At 52.0% G+C, this 19,986-nt stretch overlaps 1 protein-coding gene across 1 annotated transcript in view; it reads left to right on the top strand.

Moving 5' to 3' along the window:
• Positions 1-19,579, top strand: part of LOC125117757 (dipeptidyl aminopeptidase-like protein 6) — a 555,755-nt gene extending 536,176 nt beyond the window's left edge. Inside the window, exon 6 of the mRNA XM_047763847.1 lies at positions 19,523-19,579. Coding sequence (XP_047619803.1) covers positions 19,523-19,579 — 57 coding nt within the window. The remainder of the gene's footprint in view (positions 1-19,522) is intronic.
• The last annotated feature ends 407 nt before the right edge of the window (positions 19,580-19,986 follow it).

Here is a 19,986-nt window from a genome sequence, read left to right as displayed (position 1 = left end):
ACCCAGAAGCCCTGGTATGGCTTTCTCAGGGCCGATCTCCCCATTGGTGACATTGAGTCGCCCTGCCAGCCCTGAGCTCTGGGAAGCCTCGCACACGTCCCAGGACAACCAGCTGTCCCATCACCAGGAGTAGCTCTGTCCAGAGGCCTCAGGTTTTTACCAAAAGTCTCTGGATAAACCCACCAGGCACTCCGTCAAGCCCTAACTGTCCGCGAGCCATCACCAATTTCCCAGGTGGTTGTTGAAGAAGCCTGATTCTAACCCACCCACTAGAGCTCGGATTGGGCAGCTATGGGGTGAGATTTGGGACTCTGTGTTCCTAAGAGCTGAACCTGTTGCTCTGAGGGCCCTTACAGTCTGCTGTAAACAGCTCGCCACTGTCTGAAATTGTGCGCTTTGGAAAGTTCCAAACGTCTCCCTTTGTTTTGAGTTTGCAAGAAGGTGGAGTCCAAAACAACCTTGGGGGGTGGGGGGTGGGGTCTGAAAACATGCCGACACAAAGGGGCTGAGGGCTTGGCAGGGAAGGGACGCGTGCTGGGGATGGAGCAAACCTGCTAGTTGGTGCTGCTCAGGCGTGCTCCTCTCCGGGGGCTCCGGCGTCACGCCTCCAAAGAGACGATAGTTCTTTGATCCAGAACTGGGTTCAACTCAGTAAACAGAGTAAATACCAAGAGAGAAGACAGAAGGATCTGGCAGCTAAAAGTCACTGTCTCCCTGCCTGGGAGCAGTAATCCTTCCCCTTGCGGTCACCATAGCAACAGAGAACATCCTGGAAGGGACAGTAGAGGAAAGAGCCCATCTGGAGAGAAGGTAGCAAACACATACGTTGCCTGATATTATCTCATGAAACGATCATTTCATCAAGTTAAAAATCCATAATGTTTAGCGACGAAAAAAAACCCCGCTGCCCATTCGAGGTCAGGGAACGGGTCTTCGGAGGTTTCTCTGCGTAGCTGCTGACGTTATAGCATCACTCCAACACCGAAAGCTCGTTGTGCGTCCCCTGCACGTCCATGTGCCTCTGATAGAATGTGTTCGGTCTGGTTTTTAAGAAGATTCACTGACTGAGCCCAAGACACGATGGGGCACGTACCTGGGGGTTTTACCCAGGACCCAGCACCTTGTCTTTGGAACAGAGCAGAGGTGCAGCTGTGAGGATGGAAGGGCGGGAGGCAGGGTCTCTATCAGCCCCTGTGCCCTCACTCCACCCCACGGCTCAGGCAGGAAACAGTTTTCTTGGAGACACACAATGTATTGTTTTGTAATTGTTGCCTGTGTGGCCAAGAACCTGAGACATGAGCCTGGTGTCTGATGCCACCACCACCATCTCCCTCTGTCGATGACAAGGAGCCTTTGGGCTCAGGCCACCTGGCTGGGAATGTGGGTATCAGCTGGTCAGGAGCCATGGGTCCTCCAGGGCAAGACACTGGTCAACCCTAAGAGCAGCTTCTGTTCCATCTCTGCCCATCTATGCCAGGTAGCAATGACCTTCGCCACCCCCACACCACCTGCCTGCTGTGTCATCTGATAAATAAGTGAATCTGCATGAAGGCTTTTGCCTTCTCGCATAAGTATTAGTATGTATTAAGGTGAAGGCTTAAGGAGACTGAGGAGGAACCCTGGAGTCCAGGCTGGTGGCAGACGGTGCGGGGAAAGAGAGAAAGTTTAAGAGAGCTTGCAGAAGAGGAGGACAGGGGCCCTTCAGGTGACCTGCACGCGTCATGCTTCTTTTTCCTGGGAAAAAACTTGGCCCCAAGTGGCTTAGTTGAGGAAGAGGGTGGGACAGACATACGGACAGTGGAAAGACGGCCATCAGAGCCACAGACCCAGGACTCAGGTGACGCGAGTGGGACTCTGTGTTTCTCCTTCTGCTTCTGGGCTCGGTGCTAGCTGCTCTCTCCAGCTCCTTCCCTCAGCTGGCTGCTAGAAGTTTCCAGGCCAGATCATTCCGGACCTCTAACCCAAAGGAACTAGCACCATCACATTCCTTGCAGATCAGAGGCCCACAGAGGCCCGTGGGCATCCCGGGGCCAGGCGCCCTTTCCCCGTCCCTGAGGGCGCTCAGCAGAGATGCTTTGCGATGAGAAAAGGCTTCTTTGAGGGGCCGATGTTGGAGCCCCGTCTCGGGGAAACCTGCCTCCTGCAGGGACCTGGTCACAGTGTTTTTTTCTCATGCTTAGTTCTCCCCTCTAATTGCTACATGACTGATTCCTTTAGAATTTCAAAATCTGGTACAGAAAGGAACTTTGGACTTCAGACTAGTTTGGTTCCCAAGACGTCTTTACAGAACCTCTGTTTGCGGATGTAGGAACCAAAGCTCAGAGCTTATGATGTGTTCAGAGCACATAAGTAGAGGCAAGGCTGCAGTCCAGGCTCCAGACTCCTCTGGGGGCTGTGTCCATGGCTGACCTTATACCTGTACCCAGGACCCAGCACAGCCCACCCCGAAATGCTTCAGATGCACGACCTCCTTCTAACGTCAGGCCAGTTGCCTGAGTCCAGGTGCATCTCCATTTCATGGAGGAGGACGCTGAGGCTCAGACCATGTCTGTAACCCACCCAGGTCTGCACAGCCCTGAGGGACATGGCCGAGAGGCTCTCCCTGCTCAGTGCTACCCGTTGTCACCCCAGTGTTTCTCACACCTGGGGCACTTGACTCCGTGTTCATGATTCATCGCCTGTTCTCTAGTATCTGCTGATCAGCCTAAGCCTAACACTGCCACCTCTCACTGTTCTGTCCTCCGCAACCAATCCAATCAAGTCCAGGTTGGAGGTGCTGCTTTTATCCTCTTGTTATGCATGAGACAAATCAAGAGTCGGGACAATGAAAAGAATGGGTTGTGCAGTGCCTTGCTTGCCACCAGTGATGTGTGATCACTTTTGTGGAAACCCTGAGCCATGCGCCTGGGAGGGAAGGTTCCGATTTGTGGTGGATGAGCGGTCGGGGGAGTATACAGTGCTTTAGGCAGAAACTCTTGAGAGAACCCCAAGAGCCTTCAGTGATGAAACTGATAGCCCAGCGCTGATGTGGACCACGGCTGAGTCCCTTGTTGGCGCGCGTGTGTGTGTGTGTGTGTGTGTGTGTGTGTGTGTGTCTGTGTCTGTGTGTGTGTGTGTCTGTGTGTGTGTGTGTGTCTGTCTGTCTGTCTGTGTGTGTGTGTCTGTCTGTGTGTGTGTCTGTGTTGTGTGTGTTGTGCTGTGTGTGTGTGCAGACAAGGTGGATGTACAGTAGCACCCAGAGGTGGCCTTGGAGGAGGCCGGTGCACCTGCTTTGCACATTAGCGTCACCTGACACGAATGCATTCAGAAGTCAAGCTCCTCTGGTGGTTGGGCTTGAGCATCCCAAAAGGTTGCTTTTAAAAGGTCCCGGGTGGGAGTTCCGTCGTGGCGCAGTGGTTCACGAATCCGACTAGTAACCATGAGGTTGCGGGTTCGGTCCCTTGCCCTTGCTCAGTGGGTAATGATCCGGCGTTGCCGTGAGCTGTGGTGTAGGTTGCAGACGCCGCCTTCGGAATCCCGCGTGCTGTGGCTCTGGTGTAGGGCCGGTGGCTACAGCTGCGATTCGACCCCTAGCCTGGAACCTCCATACGCCACGGGAGAGGCGGCCCCAGAAATAGCAAAAAAGACAAAAAATAAATAAATAAATAAAAATAAAATAAAATAAAAATAAAGGTCCCGGGTAACTAACTCTTTGGAGCCACTTGAACACCGGGTACCTTGGACAGAGGTTCTCCAAACACCAAGTGCACTTGTCCAGGGAATGCTTGTTTTAGTGGGTTTGTGTTGGTGTGGTTGTGTGTTGCCTGTTTGTTTTAATATTTTATGGGAGTACAGTTGACTTAATAAGTGTGCCACAGCATGGGAATCAGTAAGTATCTGTATGGTTTTGCCGAAGTGCAGATCCAAGCCCCACCGACTCGGATGCAGTAAATCGCATGGGCCCAGGAATCTGCATTTTCAGCAAGCAGCGCCCTATGTGTGATTCTGATGCAAAGTTCAATGGTCTGGGAACCGCACCTTGCAACACTCTGCGCAGCACCGAACTCAGAACACGCCTTGAATTGCCATCTGGCGAGTCCTGAAGAGCTGCGCGAGCTAATTAGCTTCGGTATTTTTAGCTCAGGGAACAGCGCTACAGAACCTCGGCAACCCAGCCCAAATGTGGAAGGATTTCTTCCTTAAAGGCTCCTTAGAGGACATTGAGCATATGCCAAATGTAGAGTCGGGAGCGACTGATCACTTCTTGATGTCAGCCCCATCATAATCACGCAGTGTCTGGATGCCGTGCTTTAAAACGCCGCCCGCTCCTCCTCTAACCCTGGTTGAAAACACCCTTTCGAAGGCCAAAACATCGCGTGATTCCTCAAATGCCTTTGGAATTGTCAAACGAGACAGACTATATTCCTAGAGCCCCTCTGTGTGGGACACAGAATTTCCCACACCACCCGCATTGCCCATGTGGACGGGGACGTGCAGAAGGACTGGTAAAGACGCCCGTGGGCTGCCGTTTTTCCCCTCTGCATCCCAAGGAGAGTTTCAAGGATGGCTTTACACCGACTTTTTCCTTCTTTTGACCCTGCCCACGGAATCTCCTACAATCATTTGGTCCCATCAGCGACCAGGAGGCACCGCTTCTCAGCATCTCTGTGGGCTTAGTTCCTGCCTTCCTGGCATCATTCTATCCTACAACCCGCAGACAGCCACTTTCCCGTATCATTTTGGTTAGGTCCCTCCCCGTCCACAATGACAAAATCATTCACACTAGGTTACGTAAATGCCACTTTAAGATCACTTTTCCTTCACTTGGGGAGACCCCGCCCCTTACGTCTTTTAAGACCTGAGAAATACAGAGACGCTCATCGATGAAAATAAAAGCTATTCTTACAACACAGCATTGAAAGCCCCACTCCATTTTCAAAGTTCTTTTCTTCCCGAGGAGAGTCAACTCCGGACCTGATTTTTTTCATTGTTTCCAGCTACTTTTCCTCCTCTGGGATTTGTCTGTTTTCATCTTCTCCTGGCAACTGTGGCGTGATTTGGGCAGACTGCTGGAATGGGCCTGTAATGTTTAGAGTGTGTATTAACCCTGCGAGGTTGTTAAAAGTTGGTGTAAACCCTATGTCTACGTAACCAGTTGATTATAGGCCTTTTTTTTTCTCTTTTATTTTCTTTTTTTTTCTTTTTTTGCTTATTTAGGGCCACACTTGTAGCATATTGGAAGTTTCCAGGCTAGGGGTCACATCGGAGCTGCAGCTGCCAGCCTACACCATAGCCTCAGCAACCCCAGATCTGAGCCACATCTGCGACCTACACCACAGCTCACGGTAATGCCGGATCCTTAACCCACTGAGCGAGGCCAGGGATCGAACCTGAAACCTCATCAATACTAGTGGGGTTTGTAACCTGCTGAGCCACACCAGAACTCCCAAGGGCCTTTTTCACATTTGGTCAACATGCACTTTCTTTTTTATCATGTTTTGGGGTCTCTATTATTTGTTCATTTTTCTCTCTGGTCTTTATTATTTCTTCCCTCCTGCTGACTTTAGATTTTTGTTTGGCTCTTCTTTTTCTCTTCCTTTTCGGTGGCAGGTTAGCTTGTTTTGCTTGAGGCTCATTCTTGTTTTTGAGGAAGGGCTTGTTATTGCTGCAGACGTCCCTCTGAGACTGCTTTCGCTGCATCCCGTAGACTTTGTCTGGTCGTAGGCAACACGTGCTTTCTAAATCGGTTATTTCACCTCTTCTAACTTGATAAAAAAATGGTCTTTCCCAGCCTCTGGTCTGGGAAGTTTTCATCATCCTTGCCCTGTGTTCACTGCTCGTCTCCCAGCCGCCTCCCCTCGCATTTCCAGTGCATCTCCTCTCCCCTCGAGCTGGACACAGAGCACATGCCAGAAAACAGTGCCATCCAGCGCTGGCGTGTACATCCACCCTTGAGACTCGGGAAGGGGGCATGTGCCGGGTGGAGCAGGGAGCCACCTGGTGCAGAGAGGGGGCCCTCAGCCCCGCAGGTGCTTTGTGGGTCCTTATCAGAGATGCGCTCAGCCACGGTCTCCCTGCCTGTGCTTCGTTTGTCTGTCCTTGGACGCATTCCACCACTTCCTTGCGGAATTTCTTTTACCACGTGCCTTTCCCCTTGTTAAACGGAGAAAATAATTTCTTATCTGCCAGTAGGAGGGTCAGTTCACAGAGCAGCGAATAACGAGGGAGATTAGTACCTCCTGCTTGTGGTTTATTTTATATATATAACCAGATGTATATATAAAATGATATGTATACAGTTAATTATATGTGTGTATATATACACACGCAAACATATGTGTATAAAACATCCTGGAACAGATGGCTCCAGACAAACCATTTGTTGCCTGTTTTTCCTGCCGAGTTTTGACCACTCCACTTTCTCTGTGCCTGTCTGGGTGGCAACTGTATAGTAACAATGACCATTATATTCTAGTAATTCCAAATCGAGAAGACATTGGAGAAGTGCCCGTTGTGGTGCAGTGGAATGAATTACCAGTATCCATGAGGGACTCGAGTTCAATCCCTGGCACCGCTCAGTGGGTTAAGGATCCGGCGTTGCTGTGGGCTGTGGAGTAGGCTGGCAGCTGACAGCTACCGATGTGACCCCTAGCCTGGGAAATTCCATAGTGCTGTGGGAGCGACCCCTGAAAAAAAAAAAAAAGAAGTCAGAGAGAGGGTGGTTATAGCGTAATAATCACACGTGCCAGATTTCGTTATTCTGGAAACATAGGGTGGACCTGTGGGCACCTGGTTACCCCTGTGTTCATGTGTGTGTGGTTGTCCAGTTGAATGAGACCCACTGGATTATCTGGAATCACTCTCAGGGCTGGGATGCAAGTCTTACCCACTATTCAATAGTCACACTTGGCTGTACAGCAGAAATTAACACAGCATTGTAAATCAACCACTCTTCTTTTTTTTCTTTTTTTTTTTGTCTCTTTTGCCTTTTCTAGGGCCGCTCCTGCGGCATATGGAGGTTCCAGGCTAGGGGTCTAAGTGGAGCTGCAAGCCACCGGTCTACGCCACAGCCACAGCAATGCGGGACCTGAGCCACGGTCTGCGACCTACACCACAGGCTCACGGCAATGCCGGACCCTTAACCCACTGATAAGGCCAGGGATCAACCACCGCAACCTCATGGTTTCCTAGTCAGATTCATTAACCACTGCACCATGATGGGAACTCCATTTTTTTTCTTTCTTTTTAGGGCACGCACCTGCAACATACGGGATGTCCCCTGGCTAGGGATCAAACCAGAGTGGCAGCTGCCAGCCTATGCCACAGCCACAGCTCACAGCAATGCCAGATCCTTAACCCACTTAATCGAGGCCGGGATCGAATCTGCATCCTCATTGATACTACTTCGGTTCGTTACCTCTGAGCCACAATGGGAACTCAGAGACTTCAATTTAAGAAAAGAAAGAACTCTCAATGTTTAGCTGAATCAGCTTGGATACACAACCCTGGGTGTCTCATACAGAAGGATGCCTTTCGGTTGCAGAAAACCCTCTGCTGAGTGTGGGTGAGAGAACACACTTCCATGGACCTGTCCAGTTGCCCTGAGACTCTGTTCCGGGCGGCGCTAAGCCTCCTGCATGGGCCACTCGGCTCGCGTCGTGTCTTTGTGGAGCCAGGGCTCGGGGTTCAGGAGCACCCTGGCCGTTTGCAGGGAAAGCTCCAGCCCTTGCTTCCCCTCCGACACCAGCTGATGGACACGAACCCCCGAGGGAGGGGGTCTCACCAATACGCTGCCCAGGCAGGCCGTCTTGATGCCGCGTTAAAGAGTTTGAGCACGACCCGGGAGGCAAGGGGACCTGGGGAAGTTCGAGATGAAAGGCGTGGATCTACAAGGACTGCGGGGCAAAGGGAAGCATGTTCGAACATTCCTGAGAGACGGGGGCCTGTCCTGGGGTCCGAGGGGTCAGGAGGAAGGGAAAAGGAAGGGATGGAGAGAGACCAGCTGATGGGTCCCACGTCCAAACCTCACCCTGCGTGGGACCCCAGAGGGGCTCCTGCGGCACATAAACGGGAACGTCAGGAGGCGGCTGAGGGGAGAGACGCCCTCGCCTTGGACACGGATAAATGGGCTCAAGGAGGATCGACGCAGAGATGCGGAGCCGGTGATGAAAACTGCAGCCCTGGAAATGTGCTGCGAATGCTGGTGGCATGAAATGGACTCGCCACGAAGCGAGCAACCAGCTCTTCAGCCTCGTGCGGACACACACACATTCAGAGGTTTAGCGGAAAAAGAGAAAAGACAGGTGGAGAAGGATGAGGGTGCTGGACTTCTTTCCACGGGCCTTGGTGGAGGCCTGGTTTAGACGCAGCCGGGGCCCCGAGAGCAGGTGGGCACGTCCAGGGCACCTTCTCGTGCAGGCAGGACGGAGGCATAGGTGTTGGTCTCTATATCACGATGGGTAAGTGCCAGATGAGGCTCCATCCGTCAGCACCCAGAGAAGAGAACCCCGCGTCTTCCATATCTGCCCTTGGAAACGAGCCCCGTGCCCTTGACCTTCAGGGCCACGAGAGACCAGGGGTCAGGGGGCTCGCAATGTACTCAGAGAAGGACGAGAAGCCAGTGAGCTGCCGTGCAAGGTGCAGGTGCAGAGGCTCGGCCCTACAGCTGAAAGTGAGCCACCCTCCCAGGTCACCCACCTCCGCGTCCTCCTTCCTCTCCGAGCCTCACTCTGTCCCAGGATCCCCAGGATTCGGTGCTGTTTCCCCGAGGCCTTGACATCGTGTGGCTGGCAACCCGTCTCATTCAGTCGGCAAGCTGGTGATGACGCTGGGTGAAGCGTTTCACTGTTGGTTTCTTCTTTATATTGTTCTCCTGAATTGGATCTACCGATAGCCTTTCCGGCTGGTTCACAAAAAAAAAAAAAAAAAAAAGAAGGGTCTTTAGGGTAGGAAATGCTCTCTCACCAGCCTGTTTTAGTGGAAGCAACTTTAAGCGACACCCAAAGAGACAGTAACCCCCCATTCTCGTCCTGCCACATTCTATGACCTCAGACCAATCGCTTTGCATCCCTGAGCCTCCGTTTCTTCCTGTCAAAGATGAAGCGAGGAGAGACTCCTCCAGCCAGAGGAGCAGGTGCTGTGAGGGTCAAGGTGAAGGATACAGAAAAAAAACAGTTTGGAAATTCTCAAGACGTTTACCATGGGGGGACGTCTTATTTATTTTTATCTTCCGTCTCTACAAGGCTGGTCCTACAGGCAATATATGCAGTGAGAAAAGACAGAAAAGAAAGCAAGAAAAGAAAAATGTTGTCTCATCTCAGGCACTACAGGTGGTCAGCAGGCCCTGGCAACACAGCGGAACAGAGACGGCAATGAAGACGTATGGCCACCTGAACATCCTTTCTTAGCGGCCGGTCACGCAGAGGTTGGGGAGTGACGGAGCCTGGAGGACGTCGGGGCGCACCGGTGTGTGTCCTTGAAAACTAGTTAGGAAGGAAAAACCTCCTGGAACGCTTCTTTCGAATCTGGGGTTTCTCCCTAGCAACGCGGTGGCCGATTTCATCTGCTTCCAGAAGATGAGCCCAAGACACATGGACATGCCGCTTGAATTGACATGTCAAAGTGGAAACCGCAGGAAGTGATTAAAGAAGAATTACTCAGCTATTTCTGGATCTCAGGGATGCTCTGAAATGGATATTTGTAAACAGGATCCGAAACACAGCTGAAAGTTTTGCCATTCATTTCTGAGATACGGTCTTTATGTAGATGCAATCCTCACGTTTAATTGTTTTTCTGCTCCAGTGTTCTCATAATCACTCATCCCTGGAGAGTATTGTGTGTGAAGGAGGAAGAGGATGAAAGAAACCTCTCTATTAATAAGTTAGATGAATGGGGGATGGTCCCAAAAGAATGAATCAGAGAGAGTTCCCTGGTGGCCTAGCGGTTAAGGACCTGGTTGCCTGTGGCTCAAGTCACTGCTGTGGGGTGGGTTCGATTCCTGGCCCAGGAACTTCTGCATGCTGTGGGTGAAGCCAAAAAGAAAGGAAGGAAGGAAGAAAAGAAAAGACAAGGCAGAAACTAGAGCGTAACAGGGTGGGTGTGTACAGAGAGAGAACTGGGCATTTGAAGAGACCGCAAGCCCCAAGAGGAAATTGCCACCCCTTCTCTCTTAAATTTAGAGTTTAGGGGAAGAGCAGTGACCCAGGAGGAGAGGAGGTGAGATGCAAATCCTGAATCCAAAGTGTTTTTCATGACATTCGCAGTTTGAAACTGGCCGCTCTGTGTCTCTCTGGTTCACTCTTGCTGGGGTGTGACCCTGAACTGTGGGTTCTGTATCATGGGGAAGGCATGGCCGTGGGGAAAAGCAAAGCACATTTTGTTTAGATGGAATTGTTTCCTAACATTTATCTTATATCACTAGGAGCTGAACATGTTTCTTTTCTTACTAAATATTTGCCTGTGGGAGTTCCCATGTGGCTCAGTGGGTTGAGGACTTGACGTTGTCCCTGCAGCAGTGGGTCACTGCTGGCTGGGTTCAAGCCCTGGCCCGGGAACTTCCACGGGCCATGCGTGCGGCCAAAAAATAATTTTCCATTTGTTTCTAGTCACGTGGGGCCCTCTTTAGAATGTTTCAGTGTAAATCATCACAGCAAGAAGTTTAACTTCACGGCACAAAACGGACGACCCTGGCAGAGTGTGAGAAGATATGCACCAGGTGCAGCGAGTGCTGTAGAGGTGACCGTGACCTTCTGGCAGAAAGGGGCAGCTGCTCTGTGAGGACTGATGCCTCCAGGAAGCCTTCCAACCTCATCAGCCTCAGCATCAGGGCTTGGAATTCACGGAGACCAGCAGGAGGTGCATGTTCTGGCCCGATGCTGGGTCGCTGGGGATCGCGTCCAGGAAGGATGGTGAATGAATTGGGAGATTAAAAATTGGCAGAGACAGACTCTGAGGAGAGATGAGATTTCTGCAGAGTCTGGGAGAGGAAGGCAGGTGGACTCGGCACGCGGGCGGGACTTGATCACCCCCTGCACGGCCAGCAGCTTGTCAGACGGGACGCGCTGAGGCTGAGCCTGGAGACCTACACGGAGGTCCCCCTACACGGAGATGAGGTTCCACTTGGGCAGCATCCAGAGCGCGGGGGCGGGGGTGCAGCCGGGGGGGGGGGTAGCCCTCCCTGGGACTTGAGGGAACCCCTGAATGGGGAGGACGTTTAGGGTCACCAGATTCAGTGTCACCGCCCCCTGCATTTTCCCTGATGCCCCAGCCAACCCAGCTTCCATACTTTTGTTACCAGGGGCCAGGAAGCCTTGTCCCCATGGAGACAAGCTTTAATCCCCAGATGTGAGCATCCCTGGGCTGAAACTGCTTCCTTATCACAGGTGCTCGGCCGCATCACCCTTCCTTGGTGCGAAGAACAGGTCTGGGCGCACTTGCAAAGCTCTTTGAAACCGTAGGGCCGGCCGCCACCTCCCCTTCCTCTTCTCTCTTCAGGGCAGGCCACCTGCCCCAGCCATCTCTCAGGTGTCTCCCTCCCAGACTCCAGCCCACCCAGGCACCTGCTCTGGAGTGTTGGGTCCCACAGGTCTTCCTCCTGGAAAAAAAGCAACACCTTCGGCTGGGTCCGTTTCCCCAAAGGTTCAGGGAAAGGGTTTCTGGATAAGATATTCATCGTCTTTTCCCAGAAGGACCCCGAGACCTGGTGAGCTTGAGTCTCATCGCCCATTAAAGATGTGCTCATTTGTTTTACTTATTCAGAGGAGGACCTGGGTGGAACCGTCGGGGAGCGGGAGCCTCTCCACCCTGCAGACCCACCGGCTCATTAGCCGGACACACACGGCATGTCTTCCAGGGCTTCTCCGAAGCAGGGCGGCTGCTGCGGGAGGGGTTAATCCCGAAGCCGGGGGCAGGGGGCTCAGAAGCATGTGTCGGGACCAGGATGTAGGAGCATACTGTCACGTGGCCGCTGGCGAAGTGTTTTTGAAAAAAAGGGAGGGTCCCTTCCCTGGCTCATCTCTCCGCACGTCCACTGGCGGAGGGGCCGCAGGGGTTCCGGCTTGACTGTGCGATCTGTGCCGCCTTCCTGCGGGTTGTCATGGACACGAGGAGACGCTGCGAGGCGTGGGACGGGTGCCCGCTCGGGTGTCTGCGCGGGTCCAGCCTCCTCACCCTGTGCAGTGACACCTGCGCCTCTCCTGGGACATCCCTTATCCCCTCACAGCGCTGTTTCCACGGAGCCTCCGGGGGAACACAAGTGGCGTCGCAGTGCCCTGCCCGCCCCCACCCCCCCGAAGTGTCTGGCACAGTCCACAAAACCTCGGCTCGGGTGTGGCCGCAGACTGCTTACTTTCTCCCGGGGACTGGCTGGGCGTCCTTCTTGAGTAGAAGTGGGTACTGCCAGCCAGGACCTCGTGGAATTGTCCTTCTCTTTTGGCAACAGAACCTTCGAAATTGTGAGAGAGACCCTCGGGTCAACCCTGTATTGTCTCCGATTTTAAAGCCGAGAACATCTTTTCCAGCTTCTTTTTAGAGTTTTTCTTTTTTCCTCCCAGGCTTCTCTCTCTCTCTCTCTCTCCCTCTCTCTCCTCATCATCATACCCCTCCTGCAGATAATTTTTCTTTTCTTTTCTTTTTCTTTTTTTTTTTTTTGGTCTTTTTAGGGCTGCACCTGCGGCATATGGACGGTTCTAGGCTAGGGGTCAAATCGGAGCTGTAACCACTGGGCTACGCCACCGATCACGGCAATGCCAGATCCTGAACCCACTGAGCGAGGCCAGGGATCGAACCTGTGCCCTCTTGGGTACTAGTTGAGCTCATTACTGCAGAGCCACAAGTGGAACTGCCAATTCTTCTTCTTTTTGAGCCGTCTGGTTTCTAGCTCTCGCCTCTTTGCCTGCCGAATCTGTCCTTTTCCTGTGTTAATCTTCCCCAGTACTTTTAGCCTCTCTTCACCTCACTTGCTGCATCTTGTTTCCTTAATCACAGGTTCCAGGCATGATGACCTTGACCCCAGCTTGGGAGAATCCTACTCTGAGCTCATCCCCACGCTCCTGTGGGTTTAATTTCCTTTATGAGTAGCGTATAGGATCAAATCAGAAAGGGGCAGTCATTCCGCTGGAGCGGTCTGCTGGGGATTGCACGCACCCCTTCTGGAACAGCCCTCACAGCAGCTCTCCAGCCTCTGCTTGAATCCCACCTCTGCTGGGGAGCTCACCCCTCCAGGAGACCATCCATCTCCTTATTGGAACGCCAATAAATAGAGAGATGGTGCTGACCCGGCGCCCAGTCCAAAGGGCAAAATCTCAGGTGTTTTCTTCCCGCCACCAGCCCCGGAACTAGGTCAGCTCCCACTGTGCCCTTCTCAGTGGACTTCCTGTTTCCTTACAGTCCAAAACAGTAGAGAGAGAGAGAGAAAAAAAAAAAAGAGTTTCGTGGCTCTCATACAACGCTAGTCGCTCGTATAATTCTCCTGAAAATGTAAACTAGAGCAGCGCTTCCTTTCCCGTGGTTTGAACTTTCTAAGCACATACTCACAGCTCAGACCTCTCTACGGCTCAGAAGTTCAGTGCTTTGGCTGAGTTCTCCCATCACGTGATCAGCAGGCTGAGGACTGAGCCTGTGTCTTCCTCTACCACCGTGTAAGGATAGTAGGGGCTACTCAGGAGCAGTTGCATCCTCGTCCCAAACTGTTCCAAACCACACCACCCTGCCCCCAGCCGCCACGCCCCGGACTTGTTCATTGTCAAGGGAGTTCTCTGGGCTGTGGGGCCGAGCGGGGAGCACCAGCTGGAGGGTCCCTGTGGTCACTCAGGCATCCCAAGCTAGGGCGTTGTCACTGGGTGGGAGGGGACAATGTGCTATGAATTGAAGGGACATTTCCAAAGTTACAAAGTCCCATGAAACCTGGAAACCAATTGTATATGGACAGTAAGGGAAGGGAAGAAACAGGAATGATTGGAGCTAATCCCAGTATTTTCAACTGAGGATTTCAAAAGCTTATTTGGTGTAAAAGTTTGGGATAAAAACGTCTTATGCAGAAAGGCCAACCAAGCCAATATAATAAGCCTGGACCTCAGCAGATAGGTCAACTATAAAAATATGAATCCAGGAAGAAGCCACAAAAGAAAGCAGAAAGGGGAGTTCCTGTTGTGGCTCAGTGGGTTAAGAACCTGATTAGTATCCATGAGGATGCAGGTTCAATCTCTGGCCTCCTTCAGTGGGTTAAGGATCTGGTGTTGCCATGAGCTGTGGTGTAGGTCGCAGACGCAACTGGACCCCACAGGAGTAGCCTGTGTTGCTGTGGCTGTGGTGTGGGCCGGCAGCTACGGCTCTATGTGCTGCAGGTGCGTCTCTAAAAGAAAAAAAAAGAAACCAGAGCTCAATGGGATCTTCCAGATCTGGGGTGTTGACCAACAAGGGGAACCCCCCAAGAGTGGCAGGTGGGTGCCTGCATCCGTTCAAGGGGTCTGTGGCAGCAGGAGAAGCAGGTAGGTGGTGGGGGGGGGGGGGGGGGGGGAGGTGGAAAGCAGGAGGAGGTGGAGGGTAGGGCCGTGTTGTGGGATGAAGCGGGGAGCAGGGCCCCCATCCTCTTTATGACAGACCCCGCAGGGACTGAGCAGATGGACGTTAGCAAGATGCCACTGCATCTGGCAGCAGGACATCCCCTTAGAGGTGAAGTGCGAAGACGTTGGGAGGATGACGCAGTGGGTTTGAAGGGCTGGAAACTGAAGCAGTGTAGACCTTTCTCATGAAGCACTGTGAGCATTTTAAAGAAGGAGAGCTCAGGGGCCAGGGATTTTTTTAATGTGGGAGATTTGAATTCTGTAGATTTGGGAGAAGAGAGCAATGAGAGGGCTTGATGAAAACAGTATGGCAGGGCATTCTGTGGTCAGGGAGCGGACAGAGTTCGCCGGAAGCAGAAGGGAATGGGGTCAAGGTCTCGGAGGTCAGCCCTGGAGAAGAAGGATGGAGGGAGCCCTAGAGTAAGACCCTTGCCCCAGGGATGGGAAGCGGGTGACGGATTTGAGAAGAACGCAGGAAGTACGTTCGGCACAATTTGGGGATGGATTGAATTGAGTAAGAGGAGGAAGGAGGCACACTGGAATCCAGGAAAACGAGGTTTTCACTCGGTTTACTGAACAGATGGGAGCGCCCCCAACTGAGATAGGACCTATGAAAGGAGAACTTGGTTGTCAGGGTTTTGAAGAGTTTATTTGGAGAATATTGAGGTTTGGGTGCTTGTGAGGCGTAAGATGGAGCTGCCTGGGTGGAAATCCAGTTCCTTAGTCTACAGTGGAGGAGGTAGGTCTGTGAAATTACCAGTATTCAGGTAATAATGGTTTAAAACTGCAAGAGCGGATGCTTTCATAAAAAGGATGAAAAGTGAGCCTGTGACCGTCTGCGGAGTGGGGCTGAGGTGGGAAGGACCAGAGAGAAATCAAGAGTGTGGCTCATGGGGTGATGGAGGGAAGAGGATGAGAAAGAAGCTGTGGCCAGAGTGATGCTTCAGAAACAGTAGAAGCCGGCCAAATATGAACTTAGCCCGAGATAAACCCTTGACTGGTTATTTTATTCCGTTCGTTGAATGCCAATATCAACTCTTTTGCATGATTATTTTTAAAATAAGAATGCTGAAATTGTTTTCCCATCCTGAGAACGGGTTTTGAGCAACAAGGTTTCATGCTTTCATTTCCCAAGAGAAATTTGATGGTGTCGGAGGAAACCAAAGGAATTCATGTTTGTGAACTTCCACAACTGCCCTCCCAGGGAAAAATCTCAATCAGACTTACCCATTTCCAACTCTTTATACTTTTTCCCGTGATCAGAAGTATTTAGAGTCGTTTTTAAAGGAAGAAGAAACAGAAACACAATGGACAGAGACCACAAAAAAAAAAAGTTCTCTCTCCAAGGAAAAAATTCCTCCATGAGATGAAGCTTTTTTAAAAAGCCTTGAAGATAAGGCATTGTGCGAATCAAAACTCTTGAAATTTGTTCTCTTTCAAAGTTGTTTCCTTTTGCCTGTGGTTCCTTGGGCTCCAGGTCGAGGGAAGATTTTGCAGAAAAGAATGATATTTGATGATTTCGTCTCGGAGCGATGAGGAAATCATTTCATCCTCCTCCCACGCCCCCATTTTTTTTGAGCGGCGCTTGAGTCATAATTGAACTTTCATTTTCGAGGCTTTCCATTGGCATTAGCAGTTTCCCCTAGAATGCTTCCCTCGCTTGTATACTCAGCAGATCTAGCATCTCGGGTTTTATCTGTCTCTACCTCTTGACTTGCATTTCATTTGGATCTTTCTAATGCGTGATTTGTTTGCCAGATGTTCTGTTACGTTTCCCATCCATACGTGCTTTTACCTGGCAGTACAGATGGAGTATTGGAAATGGATAGCCCTCTAGTCTTCTCCTTATCATGGCCTGTCGGTTATTTTCATTTTGTCCTCCTTTCTCTCATTGGTTCCACTCAGAAGATATTCACAGAGTTGAATGTCAGGGTCATTTTCAGGTGTCATTAAAGAAGTGTGCACAGTTCCTGGTGTGGCATTGCTGCACCTGTGGTGCAGGTCGCAGCTGTGGCTCGGATTTGGTCTCTGTGCCCAGAAACATCCTTATGCCGCAGGTGTGGCCAAATAAATAAATACAAACATAAACAGAAGATATGTCTAGAGATTTGGGACTGTCATAACCAGAGAATGGGTTGAAATCACTGTTTCCAGATGGATTAAATGAGGAGCGCTTCAACCAGGAAAGGCAGTATGTGTCCTTCCATATTTGCATTTTTATTCTGTCTTACTTTGCATATTTATTCTACCTGTTGGTATCCTGGATTTTTCAGTGGACAGTATTCAACGTGGACTTGTAACTTGAGAAGGTACCCTTTGTTCGGGCAATTTTCAGTGTATATTCAGAGAAAAACAGGCCTGAGATCAAATCTTGCTTGAGTTTGACTCAACTTTCCTATGTTACAAATGAAAGAATAACAACGACCTCAGAGAGATTGAATGGACCCAAGTACGCTAAGGAGCCGGCACCACCCAACACAGAGCGGGTGCTCCGGAAAAGCACCCCCCCACACATCAGCTTGATCAGCAGCATCCCCACAGCACCCCGCCAGTGCCTCTGGCTGCTCTCTGGTCACAGAGGCCCTCACTCCTTTAATAGGGACTGTGTCCGTCTGTTTTAGAAGTTGCTGGATGTTTCTAGGGAGGGAACCCGGTAACTCCACACAGTCCTCTGCTGGCGGGAGATGAGAGCATCTGATGTAGTGGCAGGCTTTTCTCTTTGGATTTAAACTAGATGTATTATTATTATATCACTGCGTTAGAAACTACCCGGAGCCCAGTGGCTTTAGACACCAGCATTTGCTATCCTGCAGTGACTGTGGGTCAGAAACTTAGGACCCGTTGTTGGAGTGGCTGTCTTGTCGGCTCTGGCTCACTGCTCAAGTGGTGGCCATCCAGCTGTCAGATGGACTGTGGCATCTGAGGACCTGATGGGGTGGGGGCGGTGGGGGGGAGCGAGAATCCACTTCCAAGCTCCCCCTGCCCAGTTCCTTGCTGCTGTTGGTGATCTGATGGGAAGGGAAGGAGCCTTGGCGCTCACCACATGGGGCTGCCCAAGAGTCCCCACAAAATGGCAGTCATCCTCCCCAGAGCAGATGGTCTGAAAGGGGGCAAGCAGGTGGCCACAGGGCCCCATCATTGCTGCCACGTTCTGTTCATCTGAGTCACCAAGCCCACAGCACTCAGGGTATGGCGTGACCACCAAGCCCACAGCACTCAGGGTATGGAATGACCACCAAGCCCGCAGCACTCAGGATGCAGAGCGACCCCTCCTCCCTCGCCTTCCTTCTGCCTCCACCCTCCCCTCCCTTGCCCCTCCTCCATCCTCCTCTACCCTTGTGGCCCTCGGCGCCGTGTCTTAACGAGCAAAGGTCCTCTTTTTCCCACCTGGGGTTACTATGAAAATAAAATGAGATAAATAGCGTGAAAGGCTGCTTTTGGAAGGAGAGTTTAGAAACACTGCACCACATGGCACCAGATGCCATAACTGAGAAGCGACACGGATCCACTCCGCTTCTGCTCTAGCATCCGAGATGCTGTCCCAGCTGACTGCGATGCCGCTTAGTCAAAGCTCAAGGACCTTCGGGGGTGGGGAGGCCCTCTGAGCAGTGTCTCCCTAGGCTGCAGGGGCCCCTTCCTTCTTCTCCTGGGGGAGCCCCACACATCACTTCTGCAACAGCAGCAGGTTCTCGCGGTCGGGGTCCAGCTGCCCTGGCAGCTCGGTAAGGTTTTCTTCACCATGCTGCCCCCTGGAGGTTATTTCTTCATAACCAGAGCAGAACTGAGACTAATTTCCAGCCACATGCCCATCTTCTGCCCTCCAGCAGGCCACCCGACCCCATAGTTCTGTTTCAGGAGACTTGGGGTCACCAGAAATGAAAGTGGGGCTTAAGTGCTATGTGTGTGTGTGTGTCTGGGTCTGGGCCCTTTCTCTGCAAAGAACGATGATCCACTGAGATTTCCTGGAAATTCATTCAGGGCCTGATGCTGGCGGGGAGACAGGGCTGTTGGCTCATCCTGCCCGCTCCCTCTGCAGGCTCACTGCCGGTCAGCCCCCACATGCAGCCAGCGTAGCAGGAGCTCTGCGGTTGCTCTGTGTTCCTGGCCTGGGTGCCCCTCACCTATTGCCCTGCGTTATTTTTAGAAAGGCGGTCTTCAAATGCTGGTCACTGAGCATCTGCCCCCGCGGGGGGCCAGCTCTCAGATGTCCCACAGGGAGAGGAGGTGAAGTGACCCTGCTCCACACCCGGGGGCGTCTCTGTCCAGAAAGCTGGAGAGAAAGGAGGCACGGTCTCCCTTCTTTTGGGGTGTCCCTTGCATTCTCGTCGCTGCATTTGCAGGGTGGGGGTGGAGTGAGCTCCTGACTCAGGAGTTTACAAGGGACATCTGAGATGTGGGGGCCACCGGAATTTGGAAATGCTTTGTTGTTGTCCTTACCTTAGTTTTGAAAGCCACCCTCCCCTTTGGATGAGTTTTTCGTTTATTGACCGCTCCCTGACACTCAGCCACACACGTCACATCGTACAGGGGGAGCTGGTCCCGTTAAGCATCTCCTGGCTTCAGGGGTGCAACTTGCCCTCATGGAGGATACGCAGCGGCATCCGCCACGGTTACAGGGACACCCGCAGTACGCAGGTCTCGCCGCCTCGGATCTGCCAGCCTCCAACTACCACAGTGTCCTCATTAGTTCCGGGCTACATCTAGTTGAGCTGGAAATCTGTGCCTCCTGATTGAATCACAAACCAGGTAGTCATGGAGACCACATCCAGCCTCCGGCTGCCTGGGAAACCACGTGCACACGGGGGAAGGCAAAGGACCCTGCAAATTAACTTCCCGCCTCCAGGCCCCTCGTGGCCTCCTTTTGGTCCAGTGCTGTTCATTAGGATTCACAGCGATTTGAAAATACCATAATCACAACCGTTGTCTCAATGCCTGTTTTTTTTTTTTTTCTTTTTTGTTTCTTGTTTTCTTGTCTGTTTCAGATATATCAACACTCCTACACTGGATATTATGTCCTGAGCAAAATTCCTCATGGGTAAGATTGTTCTTTCATTTTCTTTGAACAAGAAAACTGCAGAACGAAGCACAGAGTAGAATGCTGCCGCGTTGCTTGATTCTTAGGGCAGGACACGACACGGGCACCGTGAGGTTTGACAGCCAAGAGTCCCGATGTTGGGGGACCTCTGGGATGCCTCCAAGGGCCAAGGGGGGACCTCTGGGATGCCTCCAAGGGCCGAGGGCAGGGGGGGACCTCTGGGATGCCTCCAAGGGCCGAGGGGGGACCTCTGGGATGCCTCCAAGGGCCGAGGGGGGACCTCTGGGATGCCTCCAAGGGCCGAGGGGGTCGCCTGAGGGCCGTGACTTGCCCGTTGTGAAGCCGTCTTGCTAGGACCTCTGCCACCTCCTGTTCTGGTTCCCAGGTTCACCCTCCAGGTCCTGCAGAGCA

Source organism: Phacochoerus africanus, chromosome 16 (genome assembly GCF_016906955.1).
Source record: "Phacochoerus africanus isolate WHEZ1 chromosome 16, ROS_Pafr_v1, whole genome shotgun sequence".
NCBI classification, from domain to species: Eukaryota; Metazoa; Chordata; class Mammalia; order Artiodactyla; family Suidae; genus Phacochoerus; species Phacochoerus africanus.
This window is presented reverse-complemented; position numbering and strand designations above follow the sequence as displayed.